Genomic DNA, 14,961 nt, shown 5'->3' with positions numbered 1-14,961 from the left:
ACTTGACCATCTTACCTTGCCGGAGGTTATCACTGCTGCATGGTGGAAGCTAAAGGTTAAACCTTATGTTCCCCGACCTAGAAGATGCTATTATTGTCAATGATTTGGTCACGTCCGCCGTTCTTGCAGGTGGGAAGCGTCTGGCCTTCCTTAGGTCTGTGGAAATTGTGGTGGAATTTCTCATGGTATAGATGATTGTTCTCAACCCTCTAAATGTTTGAACTGTGGAGGAGCACATGTAGCCTCCTCAAGGGATTGAGAAGTATACAAATATGAATACGAGATCATTTCAGTCCGAACGAAGGAGAAAATTTCCTTTTCTGAGGCAAAGGCCAGGGTAAGGGAGCGGTTCATTCACCCTGGGGTTACCTTTGCTGCTGCGTTGTCTCGCCATAAAGCTATCTGGCAGGTGCCCCTGCCATCACACAATGCCCCATCAAATTCTTGGGGTTCTACATCCCGGCCTTCTCGCCCGGGGGGTTCCACTAAGGGAGTGCAGCCTGGAAGCAGCCATGCTTCCTCCAGGGAGGTGCCTCCTGTCTCTGGCGGTGTCCCCTCTGCGAAGGTTCTTCCAGCGTCTGGGAGTGCCTCCCCCATCCCAGTTCCTCCGGTTCCTCCTGTGACAAGCACCAGTGTTGATGCTACACTTTGCTTTGACACATTCAAAACTCCCGATGTCCTTCCTGTGCATCCTTGTCCTGACATATCCAAAAAAACCAGCGTCTCTCATACTTCTGTATCAGCTGCTACTTCCGTACCGACTGCTGCTCTTGTACCATCTGCCCGCTCTGCTACTGTTGCTCACTCTTCTTTACAGTGAGGCACTATAGTTTCAAATGGTTTAAGTTCTGGTGCAGAGATGGAGGTTGCATCTGCCAACCATAAACGAGTGAGGAGTTTTTGGGTGACTCCCCTCCTTCTAAGGTTCAAACTTCTGTACCACATGAGGATTCTGAGGGCGCTCTTCGCTCAACAACCCAGCCAGTGGTCGCGTCTAAGTCTGTGGGTGTTCATGATGGCCCTTCTAGGATTCCCGTCCCTGCCTCTTCCTTAGGTGTGGTGGGGCCTGGGTCTTTAGATACTCATAGAGCTCAGTCACTTGCTGCCTTTGATCCGTCATCCAGCGGCCAACCTTTGGATGATTTAGTTGGGGGGGGTTCGGTTGGCCCCGAGGTGCCAGCTGAACCCTCACATGGGTGTGCGGACGGGGCACGTGGGTCTTCCAAGAAGGTCTCTGTGCTTCGGACTCATTCTGGCAATGGGCGGGACATGTCTCGGGGTAAGGGTACTTCCACCCACGGAAACTCTAAATCTTCATTGCCTTCTCGGTTGGTGAGGCAGAACTCCACACCTAGGAAGAAGGGCTTTCACTCCCTTCCCAACGGGGTTGCTACATAGCTTTCTAAGTTCATAATATTTAATACTAATCACTATGGCTCAATCGGTACCAATCTGTCTTCAGTGGAACTGTAGAGGTGCCATGGCAAATTGGGAGGAATTGCAGTTATTACTCTCTACTCTGAACCCACTATGTGTGTGTCTTCAGGAGACAATGGTGGGGGACAGACAGTTCCCTTCCATTAGGGGGTATAAGGCCTTCCATGCATCTCCTCCTGGTGGTCACAGCAGTGGATGTGCAATTTTGTGCCGTTCTGATGTCCCCTTTATTTCCTTTGAGATTCAGTCCCCCTTTCAAGTTCTAGCAGTACAAATGCACGTTGGGAGGTGCTATACCATCTGTTGTCTGTACCTTCCACCTTCCGTTCCTGTTATACGTGCTGATCTAGAAACCCTTATCAGCCAACTTCCACCCCCTTTCCTACTCCTTGGTGACCTTAATGGCCGCCATCCTTTGTGGGGTGACTCACTTTCAAATCCCTGGGGTGATCGTCTTGCCTCTTGGGTTGGGGATTTAGATTTGGTTGTCCTAGATGATGGAAGGCCTACCCATTTTCATGTTCAGACTGGCATGTATTCTGTCATTGACCTTACCATCTCCTCCTCTAACTGTGCCCTTGATTTTTCTTGGGAGGTTTTGGATGATCTACATGGTAGTGACCATTATCCTGTAGTAGTCCAGCCTGCTTGCTCTGTTCCTGTTGCCCGTCTGCCACGCTGGTGTCTGGACAGGGCTGACTGGTCTCTCTTTGAGGAACTATGTGTATTTGCCAACAGGGTTACTGATTTTTCAACTATCGATGATGCCGAATCTTATTTTACTATGACCATTTTCTCAGCAGGGGTTCACTCTATCCCACGGACTTCTGGTGTTTTTTCCCGGAGACCTGTGCCATGGTGGAATGATGACTGCTCCATAGCAAAGGGAACTTACAAAGCAGCTGCTCGTCGGTATTTTGCCAATCGTAATGTTGTTTTTCTAAAAATACAGTTTCGCAAAGCACGTGCTCACTATAGATGGGTCATGAAGAATGCTCGCCATAACTCGTGGAAATCGTATGTTTTTAAAATTACATCTTCAACTTCAATGACTGTGGTGTGGAAAAAGGTGCGCAAGATTTCTGGTAGGTTCTCGCCCCCCTCCCCGCCGGTGTTGTGCCTTCACGGAGAACTTGTGTCTGCACGAGATGTAGTAGCCTCTGCTTTTGCAGATCAGTTTGACACTGTCTCCACAAAGGATCCTTCTCAGCCATTTGCCACCTTTCGTAGGAATCAGGAGAGGCTGGGTCTTGACTTTCGCTCTCGTGGCAGAGAGCTGTATAATTTAGATTTTAGCCTCCATGAGCTATGTGCTGCCCTTTCAGAGTGTCGTGACACTGCTCCTGGGCCTGACGATATTCCATACGCTATGCTGCGTCATCTTCTGACTGATTCACTTCAGTTTTTATTGGACCTTTTTAACAGGGTTTGGAGTGAGGGCCCTATTCTGAGGAGTTGGAAGTTGGGTATTGTCCTCCCCTTTCCCAAGCCTGGTAAAGACCATTCCCAAGTCTCCAACTATCGCCCTATCACTTTAACATCATGTGTGTGCAAGCTGTTCGAAAAGATGGTCAATGTCAGGCTTATGTGGTTTCTGGAGAACGGTTGCTTTCTCTCTCCGTCGCAGAGTGGTTTCCGTAAATTACGGTGCACTTCAGACAACCTTATCAGGCTCTAGGCGTCAATCTGTGAAGCTTTTGCCTCCAAGCAACATCTTGTGGCTGTGTTTTTTGACCTTGAAAAGGCTTATGACACTGCCTGGCGCCATGGCATCCTCCAACAACTTCATGCCTTTGGTTTACGTGGTCGCCTGCCTGTGTTGCTTGGAGACTTCTTGACTGATCGTGTATTTCAGGTCCGTGTGGGTTCTACCCTCTCTGCGCCATTGTGCCAGGAGGGTGTCCCACAGGGGAGTGTCTTAAGTGTTTCCCTGTTTGCAGTGGCCATTAATGGTATCATTGACACTGTGCCTACTGGGGTATCCTCATCCCTTTATGTGGATGACCTAGCTATATGGTTTTCTGGCTCCCGCATGTCTGCTATTGAGCAGTGTATGCAACTTGCCTTGGACAAGATTCCTGCCTGGGCCACTTCCAAGGGTTTTCGGTTTTCCCCTTCAAAGACTGTGGCTATGCACTTCTGTAGGATGAGAGGGGTACACCCGGACCCTGATCTCCAGCTTTGTGGCAGGAGACTCCATTGTGTGACAGAGACGAAATTCTTGGGCCTGACTTTTGATTGTCGTTTGACATGGGTCTCACACTTGGCAAATCTTAAAACATCATGTATGAAGGCTCTCAATCTATTGAGGGTTCTGTCCCATACCTCTTGGGGTGCTGATCGAAGGACACTCTTGCATTTGTTTCAGGTATTTGTAACCTCTAAGCTGTCATATGGCTGTGAGGTATATTCCTCTGCCACAGAATCAAGACTAAAAACTCTAGATGATGTCTATAATACTGGTCTTCGCCTTGCAACTGGGGCTTTTCGGTCCTCTCCAATTCCCAGCTTATTGGTGGAAGCTGGTGTGCCTCCCTTTGATCTACTGTGTCAGTCTGTTGCAGTATGGTGCTGGCTCCGGATTTGTCGCCTTCCAGACTCACTTGTCTGTGAGGGTGTGATGAAACAGTCTTGTCTTTTGTGTTATAGTAGACACTCTTGCATGCCTCGTCCATTTGGCTATAGGGTTCAGGATATAATGGAGGGGTTTGGTTTGTCGGCAGTACTTGTCAGTCCTGTTCGGATCCCGAGGGTTGCGCCTTGGATATTGCCCAAGGTAACTTTCTGCAGGCCTATTGCAGGTTCAAAGGATTTTGTCGCTCCTCGGTGTCTTTTAAGGTTATTTTTAGAACATTCTTCTAGTCATGGTGGTTCTGTGCCTGTGTATATCGATGGCTCTAAATCCGCATCAGGTGTTGGTTTTGGAGTGGTATTTCCCAATTATAGCTGTGGAGGTAGTCTTCCTTTGGTTGCCTCAGTTTTTACTGCGGAGTTGTCAGCCATCATTTTAGCCTTGAAGTTGGTGTTTGTTCATCCTGACAATTATTTTACTATTTTTAGCAACTCTCAAGGGGCGCTTTTGGCCCTGGACTCTTTTAACTCTTCCCATCCCTTAGTTTTAGCTGTTTTGGAGTGGCTATTCCTCATTCGTCGTCGGGGAAAGAGAGTGGATTTTTGCTGGGTTCCCGCACATGTTGGTGTGGTGGGCAATGAGAATGCGGATGCATTGGCCAAGACTGCGGCTACTCAACAGCCCCCAACAGAATATCCGCTTCCTGCATCTGATCTAACACCTTACTTGCGGGACAGAATGGATGTGTGTTGGCAGAGACGCTGGGATGGTGTTGCTCATAACAAGCTGAAAGAGGTCTTCCAGAGAGTGGTTGTGCCAAGGGTTCTCCCTTCCATGCCTCAGCGATTGGAGGTAGCTCTTGCTAGGCTTCGCATTGGGCACTCTCGGCTTACACATGGGTTCCTGATGAGTGGCGAGACTCAACCATACTGTGATGATTGCTTTGTTCCCCTTACTGTCCGTCACTTGCTGGTCGAGTGTCCAAGTTTGGGGGACCTGCGTTGGAGATTCCTCCATAGGCATACAGGGGTAGATGGTGCCTACTGTCTCTCCTCGATGCTTGGTGGAGCCCATAGCGTTTTTACTGATGTTTTTGGTTTTCTTCAGGAGGCGGGCCTCCTTCCACTTTTATAAGACATTGTTTTCTCTTTTAACTATTCTTTTATTATTTTCAGTGTATTATTTCTAGAAAAAGTTATTAACTATGCACAATTTATTTGCCATGTGTTTTAGCTTGTTGTCCGGTGGCATATGACCTTAGCAGTTGCGCCGCCAGTTTCTACTACAATCAATCAATCAATCTACTGATATTAACCAGCTCACACCGCAGTTCACTAATCAAGGTAATTCTCTAACACATTGGCCAGTAGGTAGGAATTATCCTTAGATTGGCGTTACGCCGTATGTTGTACAAAAAAAAAAGTAAGTTATACTTTCGTTTGTTGACGAAGAGATAATACAAATCTGATACTATAGGGCAGTAATGAATACGGTAGTTCACTGAGAAAAGGGTTATCATCGATTATTACAGTCCAAATTTTATAATCTTTACAAAGGGTGGTTCTTGGGCTTCTGACGATAAATAACGTAAGTAGTGTTGTAAGTATATATATATGACACTTTATTTGCCCAATATTAACTTGTGGAATCTTAATCAATCGAAGGGCGATTCGGGCGATCGTGATTCGGATCCCAGACAAGGTCCTTCGAACGGGATACAAAAGAACGGACAAAAATGTAAAGAGCATGAATTTACTCTTACACTGGGATCAGTTACGAATTTGAAATGAGTAAAGATAAATTAGTCGCCATTGTAGGGCATAGTTTGGTACCTTACTCAATTGGTGAAGTAAGTGGTACAGAAATAAGGATATTTCGATCTCCAGGTGCCAAGGTTTCCAATTTTGAAAGATAATCGAATCTTTCTGGTCGTTCTCCGCTTGTCACATGATAATGACATTAATGATGTGTGCCATCCACTATTGCCAGTAATATTACTCGTGCAGTAGAGCTGATACACTACCATTGCAGTTCTAATATAACACTGGTGTGGATAGAACATCGAAATCCCCCTCCTGGCAACAACTTTAAAGGCCCTCTCCCACTTCGGCGTAAATAGGCACGATGAAGCCACGATGAAAATCGTGGCCGAAGTCGATGATGTGTCGACGACTCTGACCAAGAATCGTGGTGTCGGCGTAATACCGGCGACACCAGTACGACAAAACGCCGACACCTCGGCGGAGTATAAGATATAACTGGCGACTAGTAGTCGACATATCGCCGATATGTCGGCGTACTGCGCAAGCATTATTCTAAATTCAAATTTTAAAGTTTTTTTTTACGGCGATTCAACGCCGATAAAGGTACAACGGCGGCGAGCTGTCGATGATGTATCGTCGATGTGTCGGCGAATGCATCAGCGCCAATGCAGAATTAATCGCACACACCTTGCAGACAAAACACTGAGGCCATCGCAGGTGCCTCGCCATCATCGGCGTATTTAAGGCGATTAATCGATGGTTCATCCGCGAAATGTCGGCGATATATCACCGACATTCATAAGATGAAATATTACTGTCGCACAACCCGGTACGTATCGTACGGTTTACGTAAGCTATGTCGTATTAACCTCACCGATGCATCGCCGATACATTGCTGACTCTTCGCCGTATGACCATGTAACATCTCAACGGTTTTTTCACCGCCGACGCCTCGCCGATGTCGGCGATCATACACGGTTTATACACCGGGTAATTGCCGACGTCGCCGAGGCGTCGCCTTGTTGTCAACGACTAATCTGAGAAATTTTACAAAATCGTGGAGGGCCACGACGTTTTCATGCAGCATGAAAATGTCGCGGCCCCCCACGACAAATTTCCACCTCATGCGACGTATCGGCGACATGCCACGAATGGACAAGATTTTGATCACGAATACCCACGATTAAGGATTTTTGACTTATCGTGACTTTATCTTCCCCACTTTCGCCGAAGTGGGAGAGGGCCTTAACGTAACTACGTCCAGATACAATCGAATAGATAATTGCATTAACGACCGGTTGAAGAGGAAGTTAAGAAATAAATCCTATGTACGGTTTGTCAGTGTTGGCGCTAAGCCCTTTCAACTGGGAAGAACTGATGGAGTTCATTTTGAGATTCATCTAAGATTAAAATTAAGGAACACCATAAGGTATTTCTTCATAAATAACAATGGAGGTAGACAAACTGAGGCATTCTCTTAAAGCATTTAAGGGCCATCTAACCAGAGCAAATAATGATTCCGATAAGGTGTTAAGTAACCTTACTTCTGTTCCAAATGAAGTACAAGCAACCATCAATATATTAGAAACAAAGTGGAAGTCTTACAATGAAGTATGTTCTAAACTGGAATCTGCTTTACTGGAGGATGATTGCAAAGATGATGAGGTGGAGACACTACAGGATGATTATTACCCTCTGTATAGTTTATATGGACACCAAATCACAAAGTTAAAAGCTCAGCTTATATCGTGTGCTAGTACATCAGTTTCCCATGTTGGACAAATGAGCAGCACAGCTGCTGTTAGACCCAAGCTTCCAAACATAAAGTTACTTTATTTTTGAAGGGGACCTTGCAGAGTATGAAGCATTGATAGATCAGTTTGAAGCAGAAATAGGAAGCAGAACAGACTTGGAGCCAGTGACTAAACTTCAATACCTTAAGTAACAGCTGGAGGGTAGAGCACTGGATCTTATCAACGAGTATAGCTCTACCTCAGTGAATTATCAAAACGCTCTGGACAGCTTGAAAGAAACTTATGGAGATGAAGAGAAGATGAAACATTGCTTGCTTCAGAAAAATTGTCAACATTGCCCTAAACCTGCTAGAGACTCCTTAGAAGCATACAGAGTAACTATGCTGAATTTAACTAGGAGCCTGAAAAATAAACATGATTACAGTTGTGAGTGGATACTGGCCTCACTCTTTCAACACAGATTGCCATTCGCAACAATACGGCAACTCTGTCTCAAATATGAAGTAAACTACTTCACCCTCAAACAACTGAATGAGGGATTAAGTCTACAAACCAGCAAACAACAAACATATCTGCTACTGATAATTCGAAGGAGCGAAATATCGGATCATACTGCACAACTGGAGCTGTAACAAAGCAAAATCACCCACTAAGTAACAAGTGTAGGTTCTGTGAAGCATTTCAAAGAGATTCACAGTGTACCAAATTCTCTACTGGAAGTGAAAGGATACAAAGATTAAAGGATCTCAGGTTTGTATAAGATGCATGGGTGCTCATCACTCAAAAGACTGTCAGACTAAACTAGAGACTTGCAAAAGATGCAAGAAAGGTAATTATCACGCAACACTTTGCAAAAATCTTATGATAAATCGACTATACCTCAAAAGTCAAAATGATAAAATGGGGCACTGAGTTCATTACCGGGCTAAGCGCCGAAATGGCCGCCAAGTACCTACATGCACCAACAAGTAGCTAAACCATCTCTTTATATGCTAGAGGTAAAAAAGTGCTGAGAAACAACCTACAAAGGGGTCAAAATCCTGGTTAAGTAGACATGTGTGTTGCACTGTCATGCCACACTAGTGCTCAAGGCAGGCAACTGGGTCCAGAATTCCGCCAGCTGTATGATCGCTTTTCCTATGAGTTCAGCCTCTCCTATGTTCCTTATGTTGACTCCCCATGGTGTTGAAGTGAATGTGAGAGCATTACCGGGCTGTACCCAAGCCCCTTTCCTTACACCCTTGAAGCTGGCCAATCAGATAGTCTGGTTGCATTGCAGCTAGCCAATAAGCTGATGCCTGACACTATTCCCACCTGCCTTGTGGGTGCTTTCTCATTATTATTAGAGTATTTTTTAACCATTATTACTATTATTCTTCTTGCCATTGTGTTTGTGAAGTCACTGGTACTTGTAACTTTTTTTAAAATTCAAGTTATAGATTCTTTTTTTTATCATCCAGGTTACAGTTTTCTAATAATGACCTCATACACTGAATGTTGTCTTACTTTTTTATTACTGTCAGCAATATAATAATGTATTATGTTTTTCTTGATGTTGGTGATGTGGCTCGTGTTTATTGGTGGTTAAAAACTCCGAGAAAAACACGTACAAAGTTTCCGACCATTAAACTGCTATTATTGTGAAAACAGTAATACTTATGTCAAAGAACTTTGATTTTACTCCACAGTATGACACTCCTGGGACATTATGCTAATATATTATTGGCCTCTTATGATGTATTTCTGTAGTTATTAGTAGGATCAAAATATTTTCTTAGCCGATCGATCAGGCAGTAGGGGGGAAAATTATCCTTCTTCACACGATATCATCATGATTAATAACAGGTAGCACAAAATAGAGGTTATTGCAATAAAGGAAATACTGTAACCTACATAAAAAAAAAATAAATAACAGAAGCAGTTACTAAGATATCAAAGTTTTAAAGTTGCCAGGCTTTAAACATATTTTCTGGCGTTTTGTAGTTTTGGCGCTCAGACCGGTAATGAACTCAGCGCCTCAAATATACTGCAGAGAAAAATGACTCGGACAACAGTAGCACACAGACAGCCGTAAATATTACGACGGGGGCAGTGATAACCAGAGCCTCAGGAGTCGCTCTTTCAAAGGCGTTAGCCCACGTGAAGCTGATAAAAAGAGGTGCCGAATGTCAGTTTGTTCTTTGACAGTGGTTCGCAGAAAACTTTCATCACAAAGAGCCTAGTCCAAGAGTTCGGCCTACCTATTAAACAAAGTGTGAGGATGACATTGAAATGATTTATTGGTAAGCCTAGTACACAAGATGTGGACATGTCAAGCCAACAGTCAAAATGGGAAATAGACTGAAGAGAATAACTGCAATTGTTTTTGATAAACTATCGAGAACTATTGTGACTGCAGGACTGACTGAGGCAATCTAACATTTGACCAGGAAAGGAATTATACTTGCTGAATCTGCAGTAACTAGATGATACAGTGGGACCAATAGATATACTCATTGGCTCTGATCATTATTATGATTTTATATCGCTGAGCACAACTATTTGTGAAGGCATACACTTGCTTAAATCACCTGCTGGCTATATTATAACGTAAAATTCCTGACAAATATAGCACAACTATAACAGAAACCAGCTGTACACAATCTATTACTCCAGATTCTGTAATCGTGATGAGAATAACGGAAGAGAGTGATCCACTTATGGACATAGAGACTCGCTTTCTCAGTGAGCCTCCCATACATAAATTGTAGGATTTGGATGCGATAGGGACTGATTCTGCCCAGCCACTTCCCGAGGACAAAACATTATACCAGGATTGCATAGACACAGTTAAATATGAGTCTGGAAAATACTGGGTGAGGTTAACATGGAAACTGAATAAGCCAGTCCTCCCAAACAATTACTCCAGAGCAAATTGTCAGATGCCTTCTTTGGTTACAGAGTTAAGGAAAGGAGAAATTGATGAGTATAATAAAATTATGGGTGAACAGTTAAAGTCCAGATTCATAGAAGTAGTATCCAGTGTTCACCCAACAGAAAACTCTCATTACTTACCTCATCACGGAGTAAGAAAGGATTCAATCACAAAACTTCGTATAGTCTTCTACTGTAGTTCAAAACCAACCAGCCAGTCACCTTCATTAAATGATTGTTTGACAACTGGTCCAAGCCTTACTAAGAAATTAGATGTTCTATTACGATTTAGAACAGGTGAATATGCCTATACAGCAGACATCTCCAAAGCATTTTTAAGGATTGGTCTACAAGTGGAAGACCGAGATTATACTCGGTTTCTGTGGCCAGCAGATCCACATAACCTAGAAGGTCCTATTAAAACATATAGATTTATATCAGTCTTGTTTGGAGCAACAAGTTCTCCATTTTTATTGCAAGCCACAATTGATTACCACCTGAAAAATTCCAATAGTCCCTTTAAGAACGCACTTAATAATAATTTCTGTGTAGACAACTTCCAAGTATCTGCTAATAATGATTAACTAATTAATATTTACAAAGAAGCTAATAAAGTACTTAAAACTTAATATGCCTCTCAGACAATGGTTAACTAACAGTTCTAGGCTTCAAGAAAACATAGTGTGATATTCCAGGATATGACGTTCCACCAATTACTTCAGAACTTGGACTACAATGGAACACCGCTGGAGACACACCGAAATCGAAAAACCAGTAAAGTATCAGCAGACCGAAAAGTTATATCTAACAAAACGTTCGTTAGTTACCAAAGTAAGTCAACTTTTTGATCCACTAGGTATATTTACCCCTATAACAATAGAGAAAATTATTCATTCAAGATTCATGGAAGGAAAAGGTAGACTAGGATGATCCCCTACCAGATAAGTACACAGAGGAATGGGAACCAGTGGAAAGGGAATTACGACAACTAGAACAATATGAAATATCTAGAGCTACAGTAATGGAAGGTGAAGAATGCACTTTACACATGTTTTGTGATGCTTCATTAAAAGCATACGGAGCAGCAGCATATATAGTTACACAATCAAGATCCCTGCTTTTAACAAGTAAAACACGGGTAGCATCAGTGAAACCCAGAACTATCCCACAAATGGAATTAATAGCACAACTGATTGGTGTCAGACTTGGAAAGCATATCAGACAAACCTTGGATGAAATAAACATAGCAAGTATATGGAATAGATGGGAAGTTGTTGAATGCTGTGAAGAGTATGTACGATGGTGCGAAGGCTGCAGTGCGTGTGGATGGTGAACTAAGTGAATTTTTCTCTTTGAAAGTTGGGCTGAAACAGGGATGTGTCATGTCTCCATGGTTGTTCAATCTGTACATGGATGGGGTAATAAAAGAGGTACAAGGTAGGGTAGTGGATGTTGGAGTGGCCCTGGTGAGAGAGGATAGTGTTTGGAAACTCCCTTTACTGTTGTTTGCAGATGATACTGTGTTGTTGAGTGAAGACGAAGGGGAGCTGCAAGGCTTGGTGGATGAGTTTGAGAGAGTGTGTAAGAAACGGAATCTAAAGGTGAATGTAGGGAAGAGTAAAGTGATGGTCTTTGAGAGAGGTGAAGTCAGTGAATGTACAGCGAGGTTGGATGGTGAGGAATTGGAAAATGTGAGTACGTTTAAGTACTTGGGTAGTGTGATGAGTAAGGATGGAGGTTTGGAGGGTGAAGTGCTTGAAAGGGTACAGCAGGGAAGAAAGGTTGCTGGTTCTTTGAAAGCAGTGATAAGAAACAGGGAAGTGAGCATGGAAGTGAAAAAGTTACTACATGACAGTATTGTGATACCAACTCTAACGTACGGAAGTGAAGCTTGGACGTTGTTGGAAGGACACAAGTCAAGAGTGAGAGCCGTGGAAATGAGTTATTTAAGAGGAGCCTGTGGAGTCACATGGAGAGACAGGCTGACGAATGAGGATATAAAGGAGTGTTGTGGTGTGGATGTGGATGTGATAGGAAGCGTTAGGAGGAACACACTGAGGTGGTTTGGCCATGTGGAGAGGATGGAGGGTGAAAGACTGACGAAGAGAGTGTATGTGAGTGAGGTGGAGGGGGAAAGAGGGAGGGGGAGGCCGAGGATGAGATGGAGAGATGGGGTGGAGAGGTATATGAGAGAGGGGGGTGTGAGTTGGGAGCAGGGGAGTGAAATGGCGGGGGACAGGGCGACTTGGAGGCGATTTGTTTGTGGCCACCCCAAACGGGATTGAGGCGTCTGGCAATAGATAGATAGAAGTACTTACATATGATCAAATCCCTGCTGAGGGGGATCACCTTGACGTGGTGGCGGGGCTTGAAGCGTGGCTGGCAGTGCCACCGACTTTGGAGGCATGCCTACCTTTGTAGGGTTCGGCATTTGTCGGGCTCGTGGACCAAGCACCCACTACATCACTGGTGGGGGAGGCCTGCTGGTGATGTTAGTCCCTGCCCACTTGCCATCTAGGGCGGGACTGTCGCCTCCCCACGTGTTTGCCGTGCATGGCGTCCCGTAATGCTGGGAGACAGGAGTCCTGGGAGTTGAGCGATGCTGCATGATGTGCCCTGTAGCTGGCAATGCACCTCTTTGGTCCCTTATATCTGGCTAGATGGGCGGCCTGGTTGGGCCCAACCAGGTCAGTCGGCTAGTCATGTGTTGGCTAGGATCAAGTGGGCACTTGGGGGCCTGGTGGCTCTTATCGTCCTTGGGTCGCCCTCATCCGGGTCTCCCAGTGGTTACCTAAGAATACTCTTCCAGTACCTCTGGGGTCGCCAGTGGTCTTTTCCTGGCATCTGACCTCCCCTTATTGGGCTCCATGGTGGGTGGAGGGGTGAGGGAATGAAGTTTTTTTTTTTTTTTTGAAGCACATGGCCACTCAAAACAAAAATTTCATTGATGACTCTGGCTCTGTCCCTGGCGACTCCCTTATTGCCACCTTGGAGCCTTACCAGGCCCCTGATGAATTTCCTCCTTTGCCTCAGCATTCAGCGGGGACTGGGAGGCGATCACGTCTGGTAGGTACGACCTTGGGGTTCAGCACAGAAGAGCACGTACCGGCTTTGTACGCAAAGTATCTGGTGCTGAAATCCTCCGTAAGTGGGTCAGTTCTAGATGTTGATATTTTTGTGCTGCACCATGCCATAGTGTCAGCTTGTGGAAGAGAGTCCAAGATCTCTCCCTAGGGGGATGGAAGCATTCTCATTGAGGTGTCCTCCCCAGAGGAGAGCTCCCGGCTAATGAAATTGACCTCTGTTGCTAGTTCTGCTGTTATCTCTGTTCCTCATGGAACCTTCAACCAATATAAGGGAGTCATTTTCTCTCGTGACATCCTCAGATACTCAGAGGAACGATTGTTGGAAGAGCTGCAGTCGTTTGGTGTGGTGAAGGTTGAGCGCCTTCAAAAAAAGATAGATGGGATCTTGACCCCGACTCCAACATTGTTCTTGACATTTGATAAATTGACATTGTCTAGGTCCGTGAAACTGGCATGCCTATTGCTTCCTGTCACAGCCTTATGTGCCAACCCCAAAGCGCTGTTTTCACTGCCAAGGGTATGGACATGTTAGCCAATTTTGCCGCCGCTCACAGGCTGGCCTTCCTGGTGTCTGTACCTCCTGTGGCAGACCAAGTCATGCTAATGACTGTCCAGGATCCCTTAAATGCTATCACTGTGGGGCCCTCATGCGGTATCTTCCAAAAACTGTCTTCGCTGCTGCCTGGGAAATGAGATTTTATCGATTCGAATGCTTGAGAAGGTTTCATTCCCTGAGGCTAAGAAGTGAGCCCAGACTCGCTTGTTTCAGTCCAGTGTTACTTATGCTTCTGTCCTTTTTGGAATACCAGTACACCGCCCTATGTCTCAGAGACAGCCTCGACCCAATCCAGTGCCCACTGCATCATCTAATGCTTTGTGGGATGCTGTCCCTATCGTTCATACTGTTTGTGAAAATGAACCTCGCGCACCCCCTACTGCGACTGTTTCTGCCCCCACTTCGGTGGCTGATGACTTGCACACTTCTGTGGTGATGACAGATGTCCACGATGACCAGACTCCTTTTTCTGTCCTACCCAGTCTGCCCAAGGCTCTACCTGTACCTGGCAAACGTCACCGTTGTTCGTCAGAGTCCTCTGAGCATGAAGACCGGCCACCTAAGGTCTCTGTTGTTGACCCTTCTGTCGACACCTCTCCTCTTCCCTCTGCCCAGCAGGCTGAGGGACCTAGCCAGGTGACATCCGAAACAGCAGGTTCACCTCCGGTCCCATCCTCACCTGGGGATGTTGTTGGACAGCTCGTTGGTGCTTCAGATCAGGAGCATGGGATGGCCTCCTCAAAAGATTCGAGTCCAGTGGACTCTACTTCCACCTCCAGGGCTTCTGGTGGGAGCACTGGCCGTCCTACATCTCCAAAGGTGGCCCCCAAGCCGCCTTCCAAACAAACTGGTCTGCCCACTTCAAGAAGGAATATTGAAA

The 14,961-nt window shown here is 45.2% G+C and overlaps 1 protein-coding gene across 1 annotated transcript in view; it reads right to left on the bottom strand.

Moving 5' to 3' along the window:
- The window catches only part of LOC145395780 (ionotropic receptor 93a-like), a 163,819-nt gene extending 150,511 nt beyond the window's left edge, over nt 1–13,308 (bottom strand). Inside the window, exon 1 of the mRNA XM_080269317.1 lies at nt 13,252–13,308. Coding sequence (XP_080125443.1) covers nt 13,252–13,308 — 57 coding nt within the window. The remainder of the gene's footprint in view (nt 1–13,251) is intronic.
- Between the last annotated feature and the right edge of the window lie 1,653 nt (nt 13,309–14,961).

Source organism: Coenobita brevimanus, chromosome 33 (genome assembly GCF_032717465.1).
Source record: "Coenobita brevimanus isolate Jiangsu-jjx chromosome 33, ASM3271746v2, whole genome shotgun sequence".
NCBI classification, from domain to species: Eukaryota; Metazoa; Arthropoda; class Malacostraca; order Decapoda; family Coenobitidae; genus Coenobita; species Coenobita brevimanus.
The sequence above is the reverse complement of the archived record's forward strand: the minus strand, read 5'-3'. Positions and strand labels throughout refer to the sequence as shown.